The sequence below is a fragment of the Aquarana catesbeiana genome, linkage group LG09 (genome assembly GCF_042186555.1).
Source record: "Aquarana catesbeiana isolate 2022-GZ linkage group LG09, ASM4218655v1, whole genome shotgun sequence".
Lineage (NCBI taxonomy): Eukaryota > Metazoa > Chordata > Amphibia > Anura > Ranidae > Aquarana > Aquarana catesbeiana.
The window spans coordinates 58,089,155-58,114,417 of NC_133332.1; the positions used below are offsets into that span (position 1 = coordinate 58,089,155).

Sequence of the window (25,263 nt, forward strand, 5' to 3'; positions counted from 1 at the left end):
AACTGCGGCGGCTGGTCCACAAGCTGTTAAGCTTTAACAAAAAAAAAAACTGGAAGTGGTTTCTATGCAGAGATGCACCATATTTTGCACTCTCTGGATCAAAAATATCAACCCCAAAGTGAAAAAAGAAAAAAAAGAAAAAAAAAGAAAATAAAATGATTGCAACCACCACATTTAAGGATTGGTAAACTGCAATATATTAAATTTTTTTGTTTTGGGATTTAATATTGATTTAAGTTATTCATATTAAGAACAATGTATGCCTTAGCAGAATTATCTAATGTGAAACTATTTAGGTTTCCAAATGTACAATTTTAACAATGTTGTATTGCTTTCTGCAGCTAGGAAACCTCCCAATGTGTAAATTGAGCAGCTATAGTCTTCTCCTTCTGGTCTGTTTCAATGCTGGCTAGTACTTCTCTCTATTGACAGGAAACACTCTCTAAGCTCCTCTGTCCAGATAGGACAATGCCAACACCTGGAAATTGGTCCTAAAAACCTAATACCAACCTTCTTTCTTCCGGAACTCTTCTGCTAAACACTTGGCCTCCTCTTGTACCCGTTCCTCCAGGCTTCTTTTACCCATCCCAAAATTCCTCAGGGTACTCAAGGTAAATCGTCTCATCTGTTTCCATCGCTCACCATTGCTAAATAGAACTCCTATATGTAAAGAAGTCAAATGGTATTACTTTATTTGGATTGGCAAAATTACTACTTTTAAGGATAAAACAAACACATTATTAGGGAACAAATACAGTATTAGGAAGAGAAAAGTGTATGTAAACCCAAAAACATAAATTACATTAAAGTTTACCAGTTCTGAAATGCAGTGGCTGCATTGGATTTTTTTTATCAGGCTTTTTAACCTTTATTTTCACCTGGTAATCCTGGAATTTTACACACTTCCTGTCTCTGGGTGGCTACGCTCGCTCATTCTCTGTATCCATGGAGGGAGCCATGGTTGACAAAACAGGCTGGACTTTAGACAGGTCTGCCCTTGTTCCTCTCAAATTCACTGTGGATTGATGGGACTAGTAGTTTAAAAGAAATACAGGAATGTTTGTGATTTCTTTTCAGCTCACAGGAAATAATGGAAACAGCATTCCTGCAATATCAACACTTTTTTTTGTACTTTCTGAAAAGGTATGTAGCCTAAAAAAAGAAAACTAATGTAGAAAGTACAGAAAAAAAAAACTTTCTGATCTTTCTAAAAATGCAGTGTCCTTGTCACTTCCTGCAAGCTTTAAGTTTTACTAAACCTGCTACAGTAAAAATCAGTCTGTATATGCAGTAAAGCATGCTTGTTATACTCACTGTGGAACCTAAGGAGTTAATCTTGTGTAAAAATTATGTTTGACCTTGTCTTCTCTGATCCTCCCCTTCTTCCACTGTTCCTAATCCACCCCCTGATAAGACAGAGCCTTTGTAGTCACTCTGTCACTAGAGAGAGTTTTCTTTTTTTTTTTTTCTTTGGAGAGTGCATGTGATCAGCACAGGGCCAATCAGCACTGTCCAGACAGAGGGTCAGGGGTCATGCAGCCTCATAAGACAGTCAGGAGGAGAATGAAAACTCCTCCTACATGCTTTAACCAAACACTGATAGAAGTCACAAGACTGCTATATACTGCTGATGAAAAAGCAGCAGTTTATATTTACAAAAATATTTGCATTTCCATGTTCTTTGTTCAATGGGAGACCAGATATAGCGAATGCAGGGTCCTGGGTTTAGTAACACTTTAACACAGGGATCCTCAAACTACGGCCCTCCAGCTGTTGTGGAACTATACATCCCATGAGGCATTGTAAAACTCTGACATTCACAGACATGACTATGCATGATGGGAATTGTAGTTCATGAACAACTGGAGGGCCATAGTTTGAAGACCCCTGCTTTAACAGATTGCAAAACAGTCTAATCTTCAAAACTGTGGTTCTCTCCACACCCCATGTATTGGAGATGAAAAAAGGCAGACATGTTTGAAGTCCAATATTGGGGGACCACCAAGGCTCCTTCTATAGATACAGTGGAGGAAAAAACCCAGACACAAGGGACAAGAAGTTTGTTATTTGTAGGATTACCAGGTGAAAATAAAGGAAAGAAAAGTCTGAAAAAAGAGAACTAGTGCAGCAACTAGATACAAGGTCTAGCAAACAGGTATATGCTGTTTTTGTTTTGGGGTTTAAATATGCTATAAATATATATATATATATATATATATATATATTCTAATTCTTTATTTTATTGTAAACAACATTCCACACGAACAAACAAACGTGATACAATTGCGTGCGTACCAGGAAATATAGCTTAACAATTCAGTTTTGTTTTTTGGTAGGCACACAAAATCTTGAAAGTCATATTCCTTATATTATGGTTCTAATGGTAGCATACTCTTTGACCTCTGCCGTTCTGTCTATACAATAGTCTTAAAACAACAATTCAACAGCAACAACAACAACCAAAAAAAACCAAACAAAAACAAATATAGGATAGTTTAGAAAGCCTCTATTCCCCTTCCACTAGCGCAATGCCATATTCCCTAGAACAGACAAAAAGGGACCACTGTGTCCAGTTTTTATAAAATGTCTCCTCTTTACCTTGCATAGTTGTGATACCTTTCTCCATGGTGTGTATGTCAGCTATTTTTGTGAGCCACAGCGAAATCGAAAGAGGCGATTCCTGCTTCCATATTGCCGGAACGCATGCCTTAGCCGCATTTAGAAGATGGACGACCATTGAATTTTTATATTTACGCTTTGAAAAATCTGAGAGATGAAGAAGATATCTGGACAGGTCCGATCCCAGATCATGGTCAGTGAGCTGCCCTATGATGTCTCGCACTTTAGAACAAAACTCCTCTAATTTCCAGCAGGACCAAAAAATATGCACACTGTGCCTCTCCACAGGTATTCAGGTATTCATCCTTTAAGGATAGATTTTCTGTAGCAGGGATGGAACTTTATACCAACGTGAGAGGATCTTATAACTCAGCTCTTGATATTTACTAGCCACTGAAGAATAGTGGGCAAAGTATAGAAATTGACCCTGCTGCTCTTTGGAGAATATGGTGTCTAAATCTCTTTCCCATTTCTGGAGGAATCCCGGGACAAAACCCTCAGGAGGATGTGTTAGGACTTTATATGCCACCAATAACCCATGGGCAGAGGGTGCTTCTACCAAGCATAAATTTTCCAACGGCGTATTAGAACAGTTTGGCCACCCCCGCAAAGGAGAGAGCTAAGAAAATAGGTAATTTTTTGCATCCACCACGGGTCCAATGGTGGATTAAACAACAACTGTATTTCCCCCCTAGTCTTCAACCTCGAGTCTTCAAGGTAATCACCTAAACAAAATTTACCTTGCCCAAAAGTTTGTTTAAAACGGCTATCAGTGTGGCCTGGGGGAAATGCTGGGCTCCCCAATACTGGGTAGAGCCGAGTAATTTCCCCTTCTGTCTTGGAAAAAAGATGACTTTTTAGCACTACTCTAATGCCCCTAGTTGGCTCTATAAGGGGGTGATGCCATAAGGTTCCAAGTGATCTTGGCCATAACCATGGCACACATTGAAGTGGAATCTCAGTACAAGATTGTTCAATCGTTACCTAGGCTTTATGTCTCCTGTCTCTACACCATGTTAGTACCCTAGCGAGGTGTACTGCCTGGTAATAGTTGGTGTTTATGCCACGTTTTATGTGCCTAAGACACAGTTTGCAGACAGCAACAGTGCGATCTGCTGCAGATGTGCTTAAAAAGGCCCAGACAGCTGAGCTTTGGGGAGTGGGCCAGGAGATAACAGCTGCAGAATGTGATAGAATAGGGTGGCTGCTCTGTACTCTTTCTTGATGTTGGCCTCCTTGGGGTTGTGCAGCCTCACCTTCAGTTTCCTCCTCTTCTCTATCTGGCACCCAAAACGCATTAGTGACCTCATCATCATCTCCATCTCCTCCTTCTTCATCATTACCACTGGAGACAACTTGGCAATACGCTGTGACTTGGGGAACATGAATGCCAATTTGTCGACCAGTGTTCCTCCCTCTCTCTAGGCTCATGTTTCTGTCATCCTCAACCTCAGAACCAACATCTGAATCCAGTAATGGCTGGGCATCATCAAGGTGCAAGTGCCTGACGCTGTGGTCAAATAACTCAGCTGACTCCTCAATGGCTATTGCTGGGGCTATGGCAGTAATAGATGTGGACAAGGAGGCAGGTTTATCCACTCTGGCAACTGCAGGGGACTGCACACTTGTCTCTGCTTGCGTGACAGAGAATGAGGAGGATGAGGAAGGTTTAGTAAGCCAGTACACTACCTCCTCTGCATGCTGTGGCTTGATAGGATGAGCAAACTCACTAAACAGAGGAAATGATGCCCTGCCTGAGAACTGACTACCATGTCTACCTTTGCCTGTGGACACATTTGTTGCTGGCCCCCTTACAGTGCCAAGGGAATGTCTGCCTCTCCTTGTTGTCCTCCCAGACATTATTGGGAGGGAGGGGGCGGTGCTTATAAGCAAATGTAAAGGAGAAGTTGAAATCTGTACATAGATGCAGTTTAATCAATGTAAAGAGGTGTGTGGTGCACTTTAATTTGAGTACTCACACTACACAGACACATTCCACGGATAAACTATAATATACTGCAATATAACGTACAGTGACACACAGAACTATATGACGTTAAACTGGCAGTAACGCACACAAAACGATATGGTGTTAAACTGGCTAAGGGGTTGTATGCCACAGAGATCCTGAGCCATAATGTTTTAGCGATCTCACTTCTTTCACCAAGTAGATTTTGTAGAAGCAATGATGAATAGTCAGATGAACCTTGTGAAGAACTTGCTTATTACAGCCAGCAGAGCCGCATGAAAACCTTTTTCTTCTAGTTTCACTTCATAACTTCCTACTTCCTGTTCCCACCCCCAGGTTCTCACATATCTATGTAAATACAACACATACATATTCTACAGATTGTTTGTTATATTGCACTTCCACCTCTCAAAGGTATTTCTTTGGGTGGTCGGGCGGCCACAGCAACACACGGAGCCTGCATACACCTGTATAGGGGGAAGCCACTTGCTGCGGCCACCCGACCACCCGAAGAAATACCTTTGAGAGGTGGAATGCACCTGTATCAAACTGAGGGATAAACTGTCAAAAGGGGATGCCGCCATTGGAACACAGCTATTACGCCTGTTACCTCTGGAGGGGTGAGGTGCTCTGATGAGTGCAGGCACAAGTGGGTGATGCGGAGGAAAGCTGGGAGCATTGGGGAGTCACCTTTGTTTTGAATTTGTGCACAGATCACCACCCACAGACTGTTATTCAATAGTGTATAGTCCTATACACATATAGATTATACTGTATATATTTGTTGGGACTTTGATATTAGAATCTGTCACTTTATTATGTATTTATTTTTTGATTGTGTTTAGAAGCACAAAATGTGTTTTGGAATTATTGATTTTCTTAAATATGCTTATTCCAGCTCACACGCATATACATAATTTCTCAGCAACTGAGTCACGCATTATTAAGCACGCAACACTTTACTATGCGTGATGTGTTGTATTATCACCATTATATATATAGATTCATATTTTTCATGTATCTGTTTTTTCTACACCTATATATTTTTTTTCTTCTTTAATTTTTGTTTTATACAAGTCCATCTAGTTCAAATATAAAAAAAATAAAAATAATAAATTAAATTAAAAATATCATACAATCCCATATACCCAATCCTATACCCAGAGTTGATACAGAGGAAGGCGAAAAAAACCCCCAGAAAAGCAGGATCCAATTTGCTACAGCAGGGGAAAAATCCTTCCCGATCCCAGAGAGGCAATTAGATTTTCCCTGGATCAACTTTAACTATAAATGATAGTACCCACTTATATTATGTACATTTAGGAAAGAATCCAGGCCTTTCTTAAAGCAATCTACTGAGCTGGCCAGAACCACCTCTGGAGGGAGTCTATTCCACATTTTCACAGCTCTTAATGTGAAGAAACCTTTCCGTATTTGGAGATGAAATCTCTTTTCCTCTAGACGTAAAGAGTGCCCCTTTGTCCTCAGTGTTGACCATAAAGTGAATAACTCAACACCAAGTTCACTATATGGACCCCTTATATATTGAAAGGTCATATCCCCCCTTAATCTCCTCTTCTCAAGAGTGAATAAATTCAGTTCCTCTAATCTTTCCTCATAGCTGAGCTCCATGCCTCTTATCAGTTTGGTTGCCCTTCTCTGCATTTTCTCCAGTTCCCCAATATCCTTTTTTGAGAACTGGTGCCCAAAACTGAACTGCATATTTCAGATGAGGTCTTACTAATGGTTTGTACAGGGCAAAATTATATGTCTATCTCTATAGTCCATACCTCTCTTAATACAAGAAAGGACTTTGATCGCTTTGGAAACCGCAGCTTGGCATTGTATGCTATTGTTGAGCTTATTATCTACGAAAACCCCCAGATCCTTCTCCACCATTGATTCCCACAGTTGTACTCCCCCTAGTATGTATGATGCATGCATATTCTTAGCCCCCAAGTGCATAACTTTACATTTATTAACATTAAACCTCATCTGCCACATAGTCGCCCAATTAGACAGTGCATTGAGGTGGGTTTGTAAATTGGAGACATCCTGCAAGGACATTATTCCACTGCTTAGCATAGTGTCATCTGCAAAGACAGAAATGTTACTTTTAATCCCAGACCCAATATAATTTATAAAGGTATTAAAAAGTAAGGGTCCCAACACTGAACCTTGGGGTACACAACTGATAACCTTAGACCATTCAGAGTAAGAATCATTAACCACTACTCTCTGAATTCTGACCATTTACAAACTGATATTTACAAGCCTGTAGACTTTACCTTACACAAGAGCCTTGTGTGGGGAACTGTGTCAAAATATTTTGTCTGTTGCTTAAAATATTTTTTTCCAGCAAGAACTCGTCTATGTGGTCAATTTATTAAACTCTCCAGTATCATCCAAGCTATACAAGTTAAACTAACAGGTCTATAGTTACTTGGTAAAGACTTTGTTCCCTTTTTAAATATAGGCACCACATTGGCCCCATGCCAATTCAGTGGTACTATTCCCAACATTAATGAGCCCCTAAAAATTACATAAATGGCTTTGAAATTACAGAGCTCAATTCTTTTAGGATCCGTGGGTGGATGCCATCTGGTCCAGGTGCTTTATCCACCTTTATTCTGTCTAAATATTTCTGGACCATATCCCTTTTGAGCCATTGTGGATCATTTGGGGCTGTGTCACTACCACCCCTATTATGGACATGAGCTCCCCCATGCTCCCTTGTATACACAGAGCTGAAGAAAGTAAATACATTTGCCTTCTCTTTGTCCCCAGTGATCCACTCTAGATTATTTTGTAAAGGGCCTACATGCTCAGACCTGACCTTTTTACTATTAATATATTTGAAGAATTTGTTGGGGTTTGTCCTACTATCTTTTGCAATCTGTCGTTCATTTTGAGTTTTTGCGTCCTTGATTTCCTTTTACATATTTTGTTATATTCTTTGTAACATTTAAATGACACTAGTGTTCCTTCATTTTTATATTTTTTAAAAGCTCTTTTCTTATTGTTTATAGCTTTTTTAACTTTGGCCGTGAGCCACATAGGTTTTATTTTTAGCCTTTTATTGCCCATGGGAATATACTTTGTAGTGAGTTCACAAACAGTCACTTAGAAGAATTCCAATTTTTGTTCTGTGCCCATTGATGCCAATATTCCCTCCCAGTCCAAGTCCTGGAGTGCAGCCCTCATCCTTGGAAAATTTGCTCTCTTGAAGTTAAGTGGTTTTATCTTTCCCGTATGTGTTTTTTGCTTACAGCTAACATTAAATGAAATCATGTTATGGTCACTGCTACCAAGATGTTCCTTTATATGAACATTAGTAATAAGCTTTGCATGGTTTGAGATTACCAGGTCCAACAGAGCATCATTCCTAATTGAGGGCCTCAATAAACTGGACCATAAAATTGTCCTGTAATAGGTTTATACATTTTTGCCCTTTAACTGTCCCAGCAGTGCCATTACTCCAGTCAATTTCTGGGTAGTTAAAATCCCCCATTATTATCACCGTCCCAGCCCTTGCAGCTCTTTCCATCTGTGCAAGGAGCTGAGTCTCCACCTCCTCATTAACATTGGGTGGTCTATAACAAACTTCAATTATTAACTTTGAACTATGCACATCTATATGCAGTTCCACTCATAATGCTTCAGACTCATCACACTCTCCATCAACCAGGTCCTTTTTCACACTCGCTTTGAGATCACTTCTCACATAGAGACAGACCCCGCCACCTTTCCTTTTTACCCTGTCTCTCCGAAAAAGAGCGCATAGCCAGGAATATTAATAGCCCAGTCATGTGAGGAATGAAGCCAAGTTTCAGCAATATCGATTACATCATAGCTCTCCTCGTGCACCAGAGCTTCCAACTCACCTATTTTTCTTGGCAGACTTCTGGCATTGGTGAACAAACACTTTAATGCATTATTACATTTTGCTCTGGCGTTTTTCATATCTTGTTTAGTAGTACAAATGGCACTATAATTTCCAATGGTTGTTTGCAACATGGGAATTTTCTTGTCACCTGCCATAACCCTCCCCCCATCTACAGCCATTCCACCCTCCATTAATGTCTGATCCTTAACTGACCTGTCTGCCCAATGGAATTCTAGTTCACCCTCCCCCCTTAATCCTAGTTTAAATACTCCTCCAGCCTTCCAATAAACTGTTGGCTCTCCAACTTCTGCCTTTCAGCCTGGTGGATTCTGCCCCCTTCCATGAATTCGCACAATGTGCTGTACCACAATGGTAGGTTCCCAGTCGCTACTACTTTTCATGTAAGGTCGTTCCATCTCCCTGCCATCATGTGGAAGGGAATGTTCTGGCATTGTTGGGCAAGGCAGTCAGCTGCAAAATCCACCTTACTACTGACACGTGGTGCAGCAAGCATGGGCAGGGACGATATATTTAGTTCACAGCACACTGGTTAACGCTGCTTGCAACTCGAAATGATGCAAGACAGGGCTTGGAGTTGCAGCTTGTTGTGCCCCCATGTCTCCATACAGCTGGTGGTGATGATGCCAGACCTGTGAGCTCTGCCACCTCCATGCCCTCCTCTGCAAAATTGTCCTATTATCATCAGGTACCCGCTAAGTGTTCAAAGGGCTATTCCCAGAGTCAGGCTAAAAGGTGTCATGCAGTGCTTCAGATGGTGTGTTTAGGGGACAGGAACCACACCAGAGCAAAGATTCTTGCAGCTCTGCAGGAACAAGCTCAGAAGTGGTTCACATCACGCCAGCTGGAGCCAGGAATGGTGGTGTCTGATAATGGCTCAAACCTCCTGTCCGCCCTTAGACAGGGAAAGTTGACACATGTGCCATGCCTGGCACATGTCCTCAATTTGGTGGTGCAGCATTTCCCAAGTACGTTCCCAGGGTTGCAAGATGTACTAAAACAGGCCAGAAGAGTCTGTAGCCATTTCAGGCGGTCATACACAGCCAGTGCTTGGTTGGCTGAAATTCAGTGGGAATTCCACCTGCCCATAAACCGCCTGATTTGTGACATGCCCACTAGGTGGAACTCAACTTGTGAAATGCTGCAGTGTCTATACATGCAGCAGAGGGCCATCAATGAGTACCTTTGCCAGTACGGCACGACGTCAGGCTCAGGCCGCCTCAGCTCTTTTTTCCCACGCAAATGGCTAATCATTAGGGATGCATGCACTGTTTTGTCACCATTTTAGGAGGCCACAAGGAGGGTGAGCAGTGACAGTGCATACATCAGTGACACAATCCCTGTTGTGTTCCTGCTGGCAGACCCTGCGTGGCATTATGGACAGTGCACTGGAGGCAGAGCAGCAGGAGGAAGAGGAGGACTTCCTTTCCTCTCAAGGCCCACTTTATCCAGGCACCATCATTCCTATGTCACAGAACACACAAGAGGAGAGAGGGGAGGAGGAAGTTCCAGATGCTGTCATCCTGAGTGACCCCGAAGAGTCTGCTTCTCAAGCCTCTGCAAATTTGAGGCGCACGGGCAACCTCATGCTTCAAAGCTTGCAAAAGGACCCAAGAATACATGGCATAAAGGATTACTGGCTGGCAACCCTCCTTGACCACCGTTATAAGGGGAAGGTCTCTGAACTCATCCCATCCCCACATAAAATCTCTTGAGGACACGTTAAAGAGGATTTTGTTGAACGTTTTTTCTGACTCCAGTAGGTTACAGTGTCCTGGAAAATGTAGTTTTGAGTATTCTGTTGGTCAAGAGAGGAGCGTTGGAGAAGGCATCCGCCTAAGTGAGGCATTTTGGAATTTTTTTAGTCCACGCCACCCAGGGCTGTCAGCTTCCACATCCCATTGGCAGCGTCTGCATCAGATGGTGGACGATTGCCTCGGGGGCCAAAACAAAAATGGAGAGCTTTTCAGCTGACGATCCCCTGACTTACTGGGTCATTGGGTCATGAGAATCTTTCCACATCTGTCCACAGACTCTGTGGACCGTTTGACTTTTATAAAAATGAATCAGTCCTGGATTACCAGCTATGAAGCCCCTGATGCCGATGTCACTGATTCAGTCTTTTTGGGATGTGGGATCTCTGCAGGACTTCGAGGCTGCCCAGCTTTGAGGGTGTTCAATCATTTCATCTAGAAGAATGTTTTTGGTATAGATTTCATGGGCACAATTAACACCCAAAGACCAATTTTTCTACACCTGTTTGACAGGTGCATATCAATGCAATTTTTTACAGCAAGGCCAATTCTTGTTTTCATCAAGAGTACCTCTATAGGGTTACGGTGGGAAGGCGCCACCGATATCCAAAGACCAATTTTTACGCACCCGTTACTTCTATTCAAAGTCAAAGTGACACCAGAATGTATCCAAAAAATCTCTAATCGTGTTCCCAGTGCACTATATTGGAAGGAATTTTTCATTTTTATTCTTTCACTTTAAAAATAAAAAAATCACTGCTCATTTAAATATGACATTTTTCAAAACCTTTTTTTTATTGATACATGTCCCCCAGGGCAGGACCCGAACCCCTATAACCATTGTATGACCAATTACTTGCATATACACCTTCAAAATGAGCACTTTTGATGTTCTGGTCCCATTGTCTTTAATGGGGATCGTTATTCGGGTCCGAACTTTTGCGGTGTTTGAAAGTTCTGGTGCAAACCAAGCAGGGGTCCGTTCAGCCCATCCCTAATAGACAGACATGCATTTAACATGATGGCTCATAAACCTGATGAAGGAATACAATCCTATATAGCCACACTGAACCTGCTGGCTAAACAATGTGATTTTGGTGCACAGATGAACTGATACGTGACAGGATTGTTTGTGGGATCTACAATGATGCAGTTCATGTTCAGTTGTTAAGGGAGAAAGATTTGACACTGGAAGCAGCCATCAGAATACGTATGTTGTTTGAACATTCTGAAAGGGCCACTAAGGAACTAAAAAGAGAGGCAGGAGTGTTTGTGGTGCAACAGAACAAAAGGCAATGCAGAAACTGTGGTAGTGAACACGCTACTGAGCACAAGTGTCCGCCATTAAACAAAAGGTGTAACTCATGCAACAAATGGAATCATTTTGCAAAATGTTGTAGGTCCAAGCCTCAAAATAGAGGTGAATGGATGAAACCATCTAGTGACACTAAACAACAAACTGTGCACAGAATTAATGAAGTGGAAAGTAATGATCACCAAAATTGTTTTCATTGTGAAAGTGTGGACCTAATTGCAAATAAGGGGGACATATTCAGCACAGTCTCAACAGCATTCAACAAACATGTCAAGTTAAAAATTGACACTGGTGCCAAATGCAATGTCATGTCTTTATCCACATTGTACAGCATTGACCCAAAAGTGGAAATTAATCAGCCAAATAAAGTAAACCTGATAACTTATGGCGGTCAAACAATTCAGACACTGAGCATTTCCACCTTGGATCTATCAGGGGACAAGCTGCTATTCCACATTTTGGATAGAAATGTTAAGAGCCTGCTAAGCTTAGCAGACAGCATGCGCTTAAATCTAATCAAACTCGGTCCAGAAGTACATGCTGTACAACAACAGGCTCCTGAGATGACCGATTATGAGGACTTATTTCGAACCGACACTGTTGATAAGTTTCCAGTCATGTATCACATGTGCTTAGATGAAATGGTACAGCCTACCGTGTGTGCCCCTCGAAGGATCCCACTGGCCATAAAAGACAGTCTTGCAAGAGTTGGAATGGATGACTAGACTGGGCATCATTGCACCAGTGCAGGAGGCTACCCCCTGGGTGTCTGCCATGGCAGCAGTAGTCAAGAAGGACAGCACTGTCTGCATATGCATTGATCCTGTGCACCTCAATAAGGCTCTTCTGAGGCCTTATCACCCATTAAAGACTATAGAGCAAGTGATCGCTGATATGCCACAGGCAAAAGGTCTTCAGCATTCTAGATGCTAAATGTGCGTTCTGGCAAATCCCTCTGGATGAGGAATCATCATTACTCACAACATTTATGACCCCATTTGGGAGATACAAATGCTTACGGATACCAATTGGAGTTTCAACTGTAAGCAAAGGCTTTCAGAGATGTATGGAACAGCTCTTTGCTGGACAGCCATGTGAAATAGTCATGGATGATATCTTGATTTGGGGATCCTCCATTGGGGAACATGACAAATGACTCAAATGCGTACTAGACCATATTAGAGCCATCAATATGCAGCTCAACTCTACCAAATGTCGCTTCAGGGTCTCAGAGGTACCATATGTTGGAAACCTTCTCATGGATAAAGGTGTCAAGCCTGACCCAGAAAAAAACAATGCAATCCATCAAATGCCTGCTCCGGAGGACAAACATGGATTGGAAAGGTTTCTTGGCATGACCAATTATTGAAGTTCATTCATCAATACAGTGAGATAACATCTCCATTGAACCAAGATGCCGACTGGTGTTGGATTGAACAACATGCTGTTGCTGTGGATGTATTGAAAGCACAATAAACTAGTCCACTTGTCCTACAGTATTTTGATGGGCATAAGCCGGTGATATTGTCTGCTTCTGCTGATGCTTCCCAGCATGGTCTTGATGCAGTCTGTCTTCAAGATGGGAGACCTGTGGCTTTTGCATCAAGAGCCTTCATTGAGACTGAAGCATGCTATTCACAAAATGAGAAGGAATTATTGGGACTAGTATTTGCCTGTGTAAAATTCCATGATTACATCTATGGCCGCCCTGTGACTGTGGAGACGGATCATCAGCCACTCATAACTATACTGACAAAACCCCTGCACACAGCATCTGCATGCATCCAGCTAATGATGCTAAAGCTTCAACGCTACCACCTGAATGTAATCTATAAACAAGGCCATGAACTGTTTTTTGCGGATGCTTGTTCACGTGCACACCTCCCCACTTCTGATAACTCTGGAGCTATTGAGGATTATGTGTTGGCTCTGGATGGAGTGTTGTCATCCAGAAGAATTCAGGAACTAAAGCAAAAAACACAGGCAGATGCCACCTGTCAGCGCCTCATTCTCAATGGGTGGCCTGGCTCCTTTAAGGAAATCCCACAGGATATCTGACCATTCTACTCTGAGAGATGAATTGACAGGGGATGATGGATTAATCCTGCGTTGTTCGAGACATGTAATCCCTCACTCTCTTCAGAAATACTACTTGACACAGCTTCATCAAGGTCATCCTGGCATTCATTCCACTAAGCAAAGGGCATGTGAAACATGTTTTGGCCCACTATATACACTGACATTGAAAGAGAAGTTTCCGGATGTGCCCCATGCAATGCGCTACGACAGCACCAGATAAGAGAACCTTTAACTCTTCATCAAATACTTTACAGACCATTGTCTATCACAGCAGCTGACATATTTGAGTGGTCAAACAAAGATTACCTTGTCTTGGTAGATTCATACTCTGGCTGGTGGGAACTTGATGTCCTCCCAAACACTTCCAGTAACGCAGTGATCAGGACATTGAAGTGGATATTCTGCACACATGGAATTCGTGGATGACTGACAATGCAATATCATTTTCAAGTAGAGAATTCAAGAACTTTGCTCACCAATGGGATTTTCAGCATGTCACTAGCAGTCCCAACTACCCTAGATCCAATGGTCTTGCAGAGCGTAGTGTAAGATCGGCCAAGCATCTCCTAGAGAAATATGCATTTGATGGTTCTGACTAGGGATGAGCTTCGAGTTCGAGTCGAACTCATGTTCGACTCGAACATTGGCTGTTCGCAAGTTCACCGAACAGCGAACAATTTGGGGTGTTCGCGGCAAATTCGAATGCCGCGGAACACCCTTTAAAAGTCTATGGGAGAAATCAAAAGTGCTAATTTTAAAGGCTAATATGCAAGTTATTGTCATAAAAAGTGTTTGGGGACCTGGGTCCTGCCCCAGGGGACATGGATCAATGCAAAAAAAAGTTTTAAAAACGGCCGTTTTTTCAGGAGCAGTGATTTTAATAATACTTAAAGTCAATCAATAAAAGTGTAATATCCCTTTAAATTTCGTACCTGGGGGGTGTCTATAGTGTGCCTGTAAAGGGGCGCATGTTTCCTGTGTTTAGAACAGTCTGACAGCAAAATGACATTTTGAAGGAAAAAACTCATTTAAAACTACCCGCGGCTATTGCATTGCCGACAATACACATAGAAGTTCATTGATAAAAACGGCATGGGAATTCCCCAAAGGGGAACCCCGAACCAAAATTAAAAAAAAAAAATGACGTGGGGGTCCCCCTAAATTCCATACCAGGCCCTTCAGGTCTGGTATGGATATTAAGGGGAACCCCGGCCAAAATTTTTAAAAAAAAATGACGTGGGGTTCCCCCTAAATTCCATACCAGACCCTTCAGGTCTGGTATGGATTTTAAGGGGAACCCCGCGCCAAAAAAAAAAAAAAAAAAACGGCGTGGGGTCCCCCCAAAAATCCATACCAGACCCTTATCCGAGCACGCAACCTGGCAGGCCGCAGGAAAAGAGGGGGGGACAAGAGTGCGGCCCCCCCTCCCTCCTGAACCGTACCAGGCCACATGCCCTCAACATTGGGAGGGTGCTTTGGGGTAGCCCCCCAAAACACCTTGTCCCCATGTTGATGAGGACAAGGGCCTCATCCCCACAACCCTGGCCGGTGGTTGTGGGGGTCTGCGGGCGGGGGGCTTATCGGAATCTGGAAGCCCCCTTTAACAAGGTGACCCCCAGATCCCGGCCCCCCCCCCTGTGTGAAATGGTAAGGGGGTACATAAGTACCCCTACCATTTCACGAAAAAAGTGTCAAAAATGTTAAAAATGACAAGAGACAGTTTTTGACAATTCCTTTATTTAAATGCTTCTTCTTTCTTCTATCTTGCTTCATCTTCTGGTTCTTCTGGCTCTTCTGGTTCTTCTGGTTCTTCCTCCGGCGTTCTCGTCCAGCATCTCCTCCGCGGCGTCTTCTGTCTTCTTCTCCTCGGGCCGCTCCGCACCCATGGCATGGGGGGGAGGCTCCCGCTCTTCTCTTCTTCTCTTCTTTTCTTCTTTTCTTCTTTTCTTCTTTTCTTCTCTTCTTCTCTTCTTCCTATTCATTTTCTTCTCCGGGCCGCTCCGCAATCCATGCTGGCATGGAGGGAGGCTCCCGCTCCCTTCAGGTCTGGTATGGATATTAAGGGGAACCCCGGCCAAAATTTAAAAAAAAAAATGACGTGGGGTTCCCCCTAAATTCCATACCAGACCCTTCAGGTCTGGTATGGATTTTAAGGGGAACCCCGCGCCAAAAAAAAAAAAAAAAAACGGCGTGGGGTCCCCCCAAAAATCCATACCAGACCCTTATCCGAGCACGCAACCTGGCAGGCCGCAGGAAAAGAGGGGGGGACAAGAGTGCGGCCCCCCCTCCCTCCTGAACCGTACCAGGCCACATGCCCTCAACATTGGGAGGGTGCTTTGGGGTAGCCCCCCAAAACACCTTGTCCCCATGTTGATGAGGACAAGGGCCTCATCCCCACAACCCTGGCCGGTGGTTGTGGGGGTCTGCGGGCGGGGGGCTTATCGGAATCTGGAAGCCCCCTTTAACAAGGTGACCCCCAGATCCCGGCCCCCCCCCTGTGTGAAATGGTAAGGGGGTACATAAGTACCCCTACCATTTCACGAAAAAAGTGTCAAAAATGTTAAAAATGACAAGAGACAGTTTTTGACAATTCCTTTATTTAAATGCTTCTTCTTTCTTCTATCTTGCTTCATCTTCTGGTTCTTCTGGCTCTTCTGGTTCTTCTGGTTCTTCCTCCGGCGTTCTCGTCCAGCATCTCCTCCGCGGCGTCTTCTGTCTTCTTCTCCTCGGGCCGCTCCGCACCCATGGCATGGGGGGGAGGCTCCCGCTCTTCTCTTCTTCTCTTCTTTTCTTCTTTTCTTCTTTTCTTCTTTTCTTCTCTTCTTCTCTTCTTCCTATTCATTTTCTTCTCCGGGCCGCTCCGCAATCCATGCTGGCATGGAGGGAGGCTCCCGCTGTGTGACGGCGCTCCTCGTCTGACAGTTCTTAAATAACAGAGGGGGGCGGGGCCACCCGGTGACCCCGCCCCCCTCTGACGCACGGTGACTTGACGGGACTTCCCTGTGGCATTCCCCGTGACGTCACAGGGAAGTCCCGTCAAGTCACCGTGCGTCAGAGGGGGGCGGGGTCACCGGGTGGCCCCGCCCCCCTCTGTTATTTAAGAACTGTCAGACGAGGAGCGCCGTCACACAGCGGGAGCCTCCCTCCATGCCAGCATGGATTGCGGAGCGGCCCGGAGAAGAAAATGAAGAAGAAGAGAAGAAAAGAAGAAAAGAAGAAAAGAAGAAGAGAAGAAGAGAAGAGCGGGAGCCTCCCCCCCATGCCATGGGTGCGGAGCGGCCCGAGGAGAAGAAGACAGAAGACGCCGCGGAGGAGATGCTGGACGAGAACGCCGGAGGAAGAACCAGAAGAACCAGAAGAGCCAGAAGAACCAGAAGATGAAGCAAGATAGAAGAAAGAAGAAGCATTTAAATAAAGGAATTGTCAAAAACTGTCTCTTGTCATTTTTAACATTTTTGACACTTTTTTCGTGAAATGGTAGGGGTACTTATGTACCCCCTTACCATTTCACACAGGGGGGGGGCCGGGATCTGGGGGTCACCTTGTTAAAGGGGGCTTCCAGATTCCGATAAGCCCCCGCCCGCAGACCCCCACAACCACCGGCCAGGGTTGTGGGGATGAGGCCCTTGTCCTCATCAACATGGGGACAAGGTGTTTTGGGGGGCTACCCCAAAGCACCCTCCCAATGTTGAGGGCATGTGGCCTGGTACGGTTCAGGAGGGAGGGGGGGCCGCACTCTCGTCCCCCCCTCTTTTCCTGCGGCCTGCCAGGTTGCGTGCTCGGATAAGGGTCTGGTATGGATTTTTGGGGGGACCCCACGCCGTTTTTTTTTTTTTTTTTTGGCGCGGGGTTCCCCTTAAAATCCATACCAGACCTGAAGGGTCTGGTATGGAATTTAGGGGGAACCCCACGTCATTTTTTTTTTTAATTTTGGCTGGGGTTCCCCTTAATATCCATACCAGACCTGAAGGGCCTGGTATGGAATTTAGGGGGACCCCCACGTCATTTTTTTTTTTTAATTTTGGTTCGGGGTTCCCCTTTGGGGAATTCCCATGCCGTTTTTTATCAATGAACTTCTATGTGTATTGTCGGCAATGCAATAGCCGCGGGTAGTTTTAAATGAGTTTTTTCCTTCAAAATGTCATTTTGCTGTCAGACTGTTCTAAACACAGGAAACATGCGCCCCTTTACAGGCACACTATAGACACCCCCCAGGTACGAAATTTAAAGGGATATTACACTTTTATTGTTTGACTTTAAGCATTATTAAAATCACTGCTCCTGAAAAAACGGCCGTTTTTAAAACTTTTTTTTGCATTGATCCATGTCCCCTGGGGCAGGACCCAGGTCCCCAAACACTTTTTATGACAATAACTTGCATATAAGCCTTGAAAATTAGCACTTTTGATTATTCATGTTCGTGTCCCATAGACTTTAACGGTGTTCGCATGTTCGAACGAACTTTTTTCCTGTTCGCATGTTCTGGTGCGAACCGAACAGGGGGGTGTTCGGCTCATCCCTAGTTCTGACGTTTATGCAGCCCTTCTCAACCTCCGCAACACAGCTAGGGATGGCATGCCTTCTCCGCCACAACATTTACTATCACGATGAACCAGGACTCTAATTTCCATGGTCCCATCCCAGCTCCTACCAAGAGTTGAAACTGATGTTCAGGCTGCTTTATTTACACTCAGGCAAACGATAAGCCATGAAAAATCAGCCAGACACTTTTCACCTATGGTGGTAAGGATGGAGACAACCCGTGGGTTTGACAAACTGGCCATGGTTCATGGAAAGGCCTGCCAACCAAACAGCTATGCTGTCCAGTCTGATGGTAAGACCTATGTAAGGAACCGCTTTCACCTCCTACAGGTACAGTACCTGAACCATACTGTACTGCCGCTGCTCATGTGCCTATGATCACTTCAGGACCCCAAGCACAGCCATCTGCTGCTGTGCCAATTGACACTTCCACTAAAGGATGTAACACACAACCACAACAAAATTATGATGGCAACAGGCAAGAGGTTTCAGACTCTCAAGCCCCACAAGTTGTTACTCGATCTGGAAGAGTGTGTAAACCCAATCCAAAGTTCAAAGACGTTATCACACACTGACTCTTACTCAGCATCTTGCATTATATATTGTAGTTTTTATATATGCATACCTTTTCTTTAGAATCGGAAAGATGTAGAATATGTATGTGTTGAATTTACATAGATGTGTGAGGACCTGGGCGTGGGAACAGGAAGTAGGAAGTTATGAAGTGAAACTAGAAGAAAAAGGTTTTACATGTGGCTTTCTGCTGGCTGGAATAAACAAGTTCTTTACAAGGTTCATCTGACTATTCATCGATGCTTCTACGAAATCTACACAATCCTAGAAGAACCAAAACTGAATTCAAAGAAAATGGAGAGGAGACAAAAAACAGGGGGGTCCAGGGGAGGGGGAGTTGAAGAAACCTTTTTGATGCTGGCCAAGCTCTGACTGATCTTCAGCAAAAACCTCCTTCCTACTGGCCACCCAGATCCACACCTTTGTGGCTTCCATCCCTCCAATTAGGTAGGTGCCTTTTTTATGTATGTAAAACTGGACAGAATTAACCCGATGCACTCTGTCTCTTCTGCAAGCCCTAGCCTTGTCAGCCTTCTCCTTCTCTTCACCTACAGTTCAAGGCTCAGCAAAGATAGTTGCACAACGACCCATATTTCTGAAGCCTTACAAAAATACTGTTTACATTAAAGCATTATAACATATATACATAAACCACAAAACCAATTATGCTAACTATACCATTTCAATGAGCTATTCAAAGAATGGACACACTTTCTTAGTGTAGCGCTACTCCCGTAGGAGCCACCTGAATTACTTGTCAAGGTCCTCCCAACTTCAGCCCCGCAGCCAGGCACACAACAGGCTCATTCACTCTTCTCCAAAAACCAGTCTAGGGGATGTTGTTTTTGTTGTTTTTATTTTTGTTGGACTTGGATAGGGATGAGGGTACTGGTGGGATACTCCAAGAATGAGAACCATGTACACTGAGGATCTTCTTTTCTGATTTAAATAGTAGTATAACAAGGAAAAAGTCCCTTCTCTTTAGTAGACAATATCCGGGCAGAGATCTTCAGGACACCAGCTGGTGTCCCCTTTAAATAGACCCACAGCTGACTAAAACTAGGCACCAGAAGGGTAGCTAGAGCACAAGGTCCCCAAGATCCAGCAATGTCTGTATTCACAAGGCCCAAGGACAGGTGGATGCCGGCTTCAATCTTCCAAGCGATGCCCTCCAGTCTGATATCAGATGAATCTGTGGTGGACAGCTCCCCTCAGCTTCTTCTAAGCAACCGGGTCTCCACTTTCCTCCCTTCGGTCACCCACCTGAGGCCTCCACATGGCAGCCCATGCCTGAGAGGGTAGCGTGTCCCTCTCAGGCTAGACTCCATCACTCTGGGACAAGGCCCAGAGCTTTGTGTGCTCACTGAATAGTCTCCCAGCATACCATCAAACCCCACTTCTCTGGGATTGGCTGGGGCTGTATCAATATTCATGCTGCCATCAGCATAGTTTCACACCTACTATCCAGATACTTCTCCAGACTCCTGGATACAGAGGAAGCTATAGGCCAGACTGGCAGCATCTGAACATACTGAACAGACCTAACTAGCGGATTACAGCTTCACTGGATACAGTGAGCAGAATATGCTTTTGCCTACCAAACAAACTGCAGCCACACTACCTACAGTGTGGCAACTAAATTTGCATATCAAAAACACAACTTAACAGCTCCCTAACTAACCTAGCACCTACCTAGGAGAGTGCTACATCAGGAAAAAAAAAATTATAATAATAAAATCCTTTAGTCTATATGAAAGTATGAAGCATAGGAAAATGTAAACACAGCCTGTTGATACGGTATTACGGACATTTCTACGGTTTAAATATGAATATATAACCAATATGAATCCCTTCAGCAAATTTTACAACCTGTCTCTTACCATATCCCTTGAAAGCTATCTCTGCAATGGCTAATTTAGCTCTATCACCGAACACCTCTCCATTATCGATGAAGGCTTCTCTCACCACGTCATAGCCGTTCAACACCACTGCTTTTTTCTGGCCCAGATGAACCATGGATACCGGGCCATATTGAGTGCCAAGCTGAAGATGCAAAAAGAGAATCAAATCAATCAAATTTTCATGGTCCTTTAGCCCAGGGTTTCTCAACTCCAGTCCTCAAGGCGCCCCAACAGGTCATGTTTTCAGGCTTTCCATTAGTTTGCACAGGTGATTTGATCAGTTTCACTGCCTTAGTAATTACCACAGCTGTTTCATCTAAAGGAAATCCTGAAAACATGACCTGTTGGGGCGCCTTGAGGACTGGAGTTGAGAAACACTGCTTTAGCCTACCTTCAAGTGGCATTAAACACAAAGACGAAAAATTATTATATTGCAGCTCATCAATTCTTAGATGGTGGCTGAATTAGTTTTCCTTTTTTAGGCTTTTTCCTTTATGTTCACTTGGTGATCTGGCCAGTAAGTCTGTTGTTTTTCAACTTCCTTTAACAGACCACTGCAAAAGTGGCAGTTAGAGGGATGAGACAAACCATTTACCACTGACAGGGGTGCTTACAATGATCAGCTTTTATTTATGTAAAAATCTTTATCCCAAAAGGTAAAAAAAAATGTTGCTTTAACTGCCTAAAACGTGTTAGCTGGAGTTCAGTTTCAATTTGTTAGTCAAAACCATCTAAATCTACTAGTCTAATTCTACCCTCCCCCAGACTGACAATGCTGGCTCTGTTGTCCCTCCATCCAGAACAGAGACACCCTACAACAAGAAATGGGTGAAAATAAAGAAAAAAAAAAAAACTAAAATCAGAAAGCAAATGCAGCCACCACATTTACAGTGATAATGAAGCTTTTTTCCTCTAATATAAAAAAAGCCAGTTATAATTATCTGCTCTGTAATGATATATTGCACAAAGAAGTCTCTTACCCCTTCTGCTGGAGTCCCCCACTGGCAATGTCTGCTTTATAATTGCACGCACTCGTGGAATGGCGGCAAACTACGGTACCTAAAAATCTCCATAGGCGACGTTTAAAATTTTTTTTTTACGGTTACCAGGTTAGAGTTACAGAGAAGGTCTAGTGCTAGAATTATTGCTCTCGCTCTGACGATCGTGGCGATACCTCACTTGTGTGATTTAAACACCGTTTACATATGCGGGCGCGACTTCCGTATGCGTTTTCTTTGCTGCGCGAGCTCGTGGGGGACAGGGGCGCTTTAAAAAAAAAATTTCTTATTTATTTTATTTATTTTTATATTTAGAAATTGTGTTTTTAAAAAAAAAAAATTTGATCAATTTTATTGCTGTCACAAGGCATGTAAACATGCCTTGTGACAGTAATAGGTGGTGACAGGTACTCTTTATGGAGAGATCGAGGGTCTAAAAGACCCCCGATCCCTCCTTTGCACTTCACAGTATTCAGATCGCCAAAAACGGCGATTCTGAATACTGTATATTTTTTTTAAACTGGCGCCATTGGCAGCCAAGTAAACGGGAAGTGACGTCATGACGTCGCTTCCGCGTTTACAATTAGAAGGCTGGAACGAAGCCGCTCATGGCTTTGTTCCAGACTGTCAGCAGCCTTCGGAGGCGGCGGATTGGTGATCGGGCCTCCCGGTGGATCAGGAGGCACGGTAAGAGCGGCGGGAGGCGTCGGGAGGCTTTTTGCCGCATCGGTTGTTATACATGGATAATCGCCATCGCCCGCTCTACAAACTGGTACCGGGATGATGTCTGCATCATCCCGGTATAACCCCAGAAAGCCGAGTACGCACATCTGCGTATGCTCGGCGGGAAGGGGTTAAACTTCCACAGTAAAATCCTACCATAATGTAAATGTTAGAGAGGGTGATGTAATATATAAAATAATGATTACACAGAGCTGTCACACATACATTATGTTATATATAGTTTTTCTGTGTTGAATATCCAACCAAAAAAACTCGTCTGATAGCAAGACCACTGATTTGCAACTGTCTGATGGCTTGACTCCAGTCAGTTTGTAGAGGCCGATCTGCTGACAGCCTTAAGTGCCCTTTCACAGTGCCAGTGCGGCCGCTCCTAAAGCGCCCCAAAGATGCTGCTTGCAGGACTTTTTTTTAACGTCTTGCCAGCGCAGCGCCCCACTGTGAAAGCACTCGGGCTTTCACACTGGGACTGCAGATGAGGCATTTTTTTCAGGAGCTTTACAGGTGCTATTTTTAGCGCTAAAGAGCCTGAAAAACGCCTCCAGTGTGAAAGGGGTCTTAAGGGGTTAGGACACCAGCAATTTGATGGTTTTGACAGTTTGGTTGAGGACACAATCAAATCAAACTGTTTTTTTCTGAAACAGATGGGTTTAGTTCAGCTTTATGATTTACAGCTAGGGCTTTGGGCTTCAGCAAAATGGCAGCCTCCGGCAAGAAGAATCAGGAGCAATGCAGGAGTCAATTTACAGCACACACTCATTTTGGTAGCATAATTATTAATGTGGAATGCGTGTTCCTTGCTAAAGAACATTATTTTTTATTATATTATTTTTTATATATTATATATTTTATATATTTTTTTTATTAAGTTGTTATGGGTAAAGTTCCACTTTAATGCAAAGAATAGGGTGACATTTAGGGTTACATAACACATACACATACCTCCCAACATTTTGAGATAAGAATGAGGGACACCTACTAACAAACATATGTAGGCATAGGACACGCCCCCTGTCACACCCCTTAAAGGAGAATTAACCAAAAAAGGTTAATTAAAGCCACAAGCGCTTTTTTTTTTACCACTACTATTCCTTTATATTGGCTTTTAAAATGTACAAATGCAGCAATATAGAAATCAGATGAAAGGTTTTAGCCAGGGCTTTTTTTCTCAGAGAATAGGTGCAGGTACTCCGCTTATCCAAGTCACCCTTTTTCTCTGCCCACTACCCACCTCTGAGCACTGTCCTTTGGTTCCACCCCTTACCCACCTCCCAGCACCGCCTCCTTTTTTTTTTTTTTTTAGAGAGAAAACAGATCCAAGTATCATTTTTTGGTGCTAAGTAAGCTATATGGAATTTGTTAATGATAATAAAAAAAGCATAATAAATCCCCTGCAGCCAGCAACAATAGCGCCCTAAGCAACAATAAATTCCCCAGGGGCAATAGGCCCCCCAGCAACAACAGATCCCCCCCCTCAGCAACAATAAACCCCCTGCAACAAAATACAACAGATTTACCCCAGGAGCAATAGGCCCCCACCAGCAACAATAGACCCCACAAAAGCCAGCATTAATAGACACTCCAGCAGCCAGCAAAAATAGACCCATCCCTCAACAATAGATCCCTCCCAGCAACATAAGACCCTCCTAGCAACAATAGACTCCTCCCCCAACAGTAGATCCGTCCAAGCAACATAAGACCTCCCAACAACAATAGACCCCTTCCTCAACAATAGATCCCCCAACAGCCACCATCAATGGGCTTTCCAGTACACCCCTGCACCCCTTGCCATTAAATACACTGAGTGCTGGAGGTGCTGGAACTGCGTTCCCCTGCCTTCCTGCTGAAAAAAAGCCCTGGTTTTAGCACTGGGAAACACTTTTTGAAAGATAAAAAGTGAATTTTATATACAACTATATAGATCAGACCAAAATGAGGGACAAATGAGGAGGAATGAGGGACAGAGGGACATTGCTCCAAATCAGGGACAGTCCCTCGAAATCAGGGACAGTTGGGAGGTATGCATACAGTATAAGTAGGTGTTAAAGTGTATTGCAGTAATGCATACTATTGCATTAAGTGTGAAGCCAACGTAATAGCCTGGATATCACTTTTCACATTGCTGAAAAACAGGAAGGTGTATTCCGCACTGACCTGCACAAAGTAATGGACTATATCCTTGAAATTAATCTGCAGGATGTTTCCCAATAGAGGCAGAGGGGTCGGACCGGGTGGCAGTGTGGATTGCCTGTTCCTTCTCACCCAGACTGTCACCAGGAAGGTCACAAAGAAAAGAAGGATCAATGTCCCAATTCCTGAAAGCTCCATGCCTGGATTGTCACTGTCACATATGTCCTGGAGGAAATCCTGAGGCTTAGTGCAGACTTCAGCTTGTAAACAGAAACTTTGCTCGTCTGGCCATGTTCCTAAATGATAATACTTATCCCCTACTGAAACTTGAGCAATCCCCTCCCCCCTTTCCGAGGATCTGGCAGCTCGCCAGCTCTGGTTGTATAAGCATGGAGGCGCTCATTACGTAATGCATGCAACATACATCCCAACTGTCCCTGATTTCGAGGAACTGTCCCTGATTTCAAAGGACTGTCCCTGGTTTAGAACAATGTCTCTCTGTCCCTCTTTCCTCCTCATTTGTTCCTCGTTTTGGTCTGATCTGTATAGTTGTATATAAAATGCACTATTTATCATTCAAAAAAGTGTTTCCCAGTGCTAAACCTTTTATCCAGTTTTTAAATTGCTGCATTTGAAAATTTCAAAAGCCAATTTAAGAAAAAAATAAAGATAAAGATAAAAATAAAAATAAAATAACACTTGTTTAATTTTTTTTTTTTTTTTTTTTTTTTAGAATTC

At 43.5% G+C, this 25,263-nt stretch overlaps 1 protein-coding gene across 1 annotated transcript in view; it reads right to left on the reverse strand.

The window, feature by feature from the left end:
- Window positions 1-24,898, reverse strand: part of LOC141107681 (cytochrome P450 2C23-like) — a 78,242-nt gene extending 53,344 nt beyond the window's left edge. The window contains exons 1-3 of the mRNA XM_073598585.1: window positions 24,550-24,898; window positions 20,636-20,798; window positions 511-660 (exon numbers count right to left, since the gene is read on the reverse strand). Coding sequence (XP_073454686.1) covers window positions 511-660; window positions 20,636-20,798; window positions 24,550-24,723 — 487 coding nt within the window. The 5' untranslated portion in view covers window positions 24,724-24,898. The remainder of the gene's footprint in view (window positions 1-510; window positions 661-20,635; window positions 20,799-24,549) is intronic.
- Window positions 24,899-25,263: the final 365 nt, after the last annotated feature.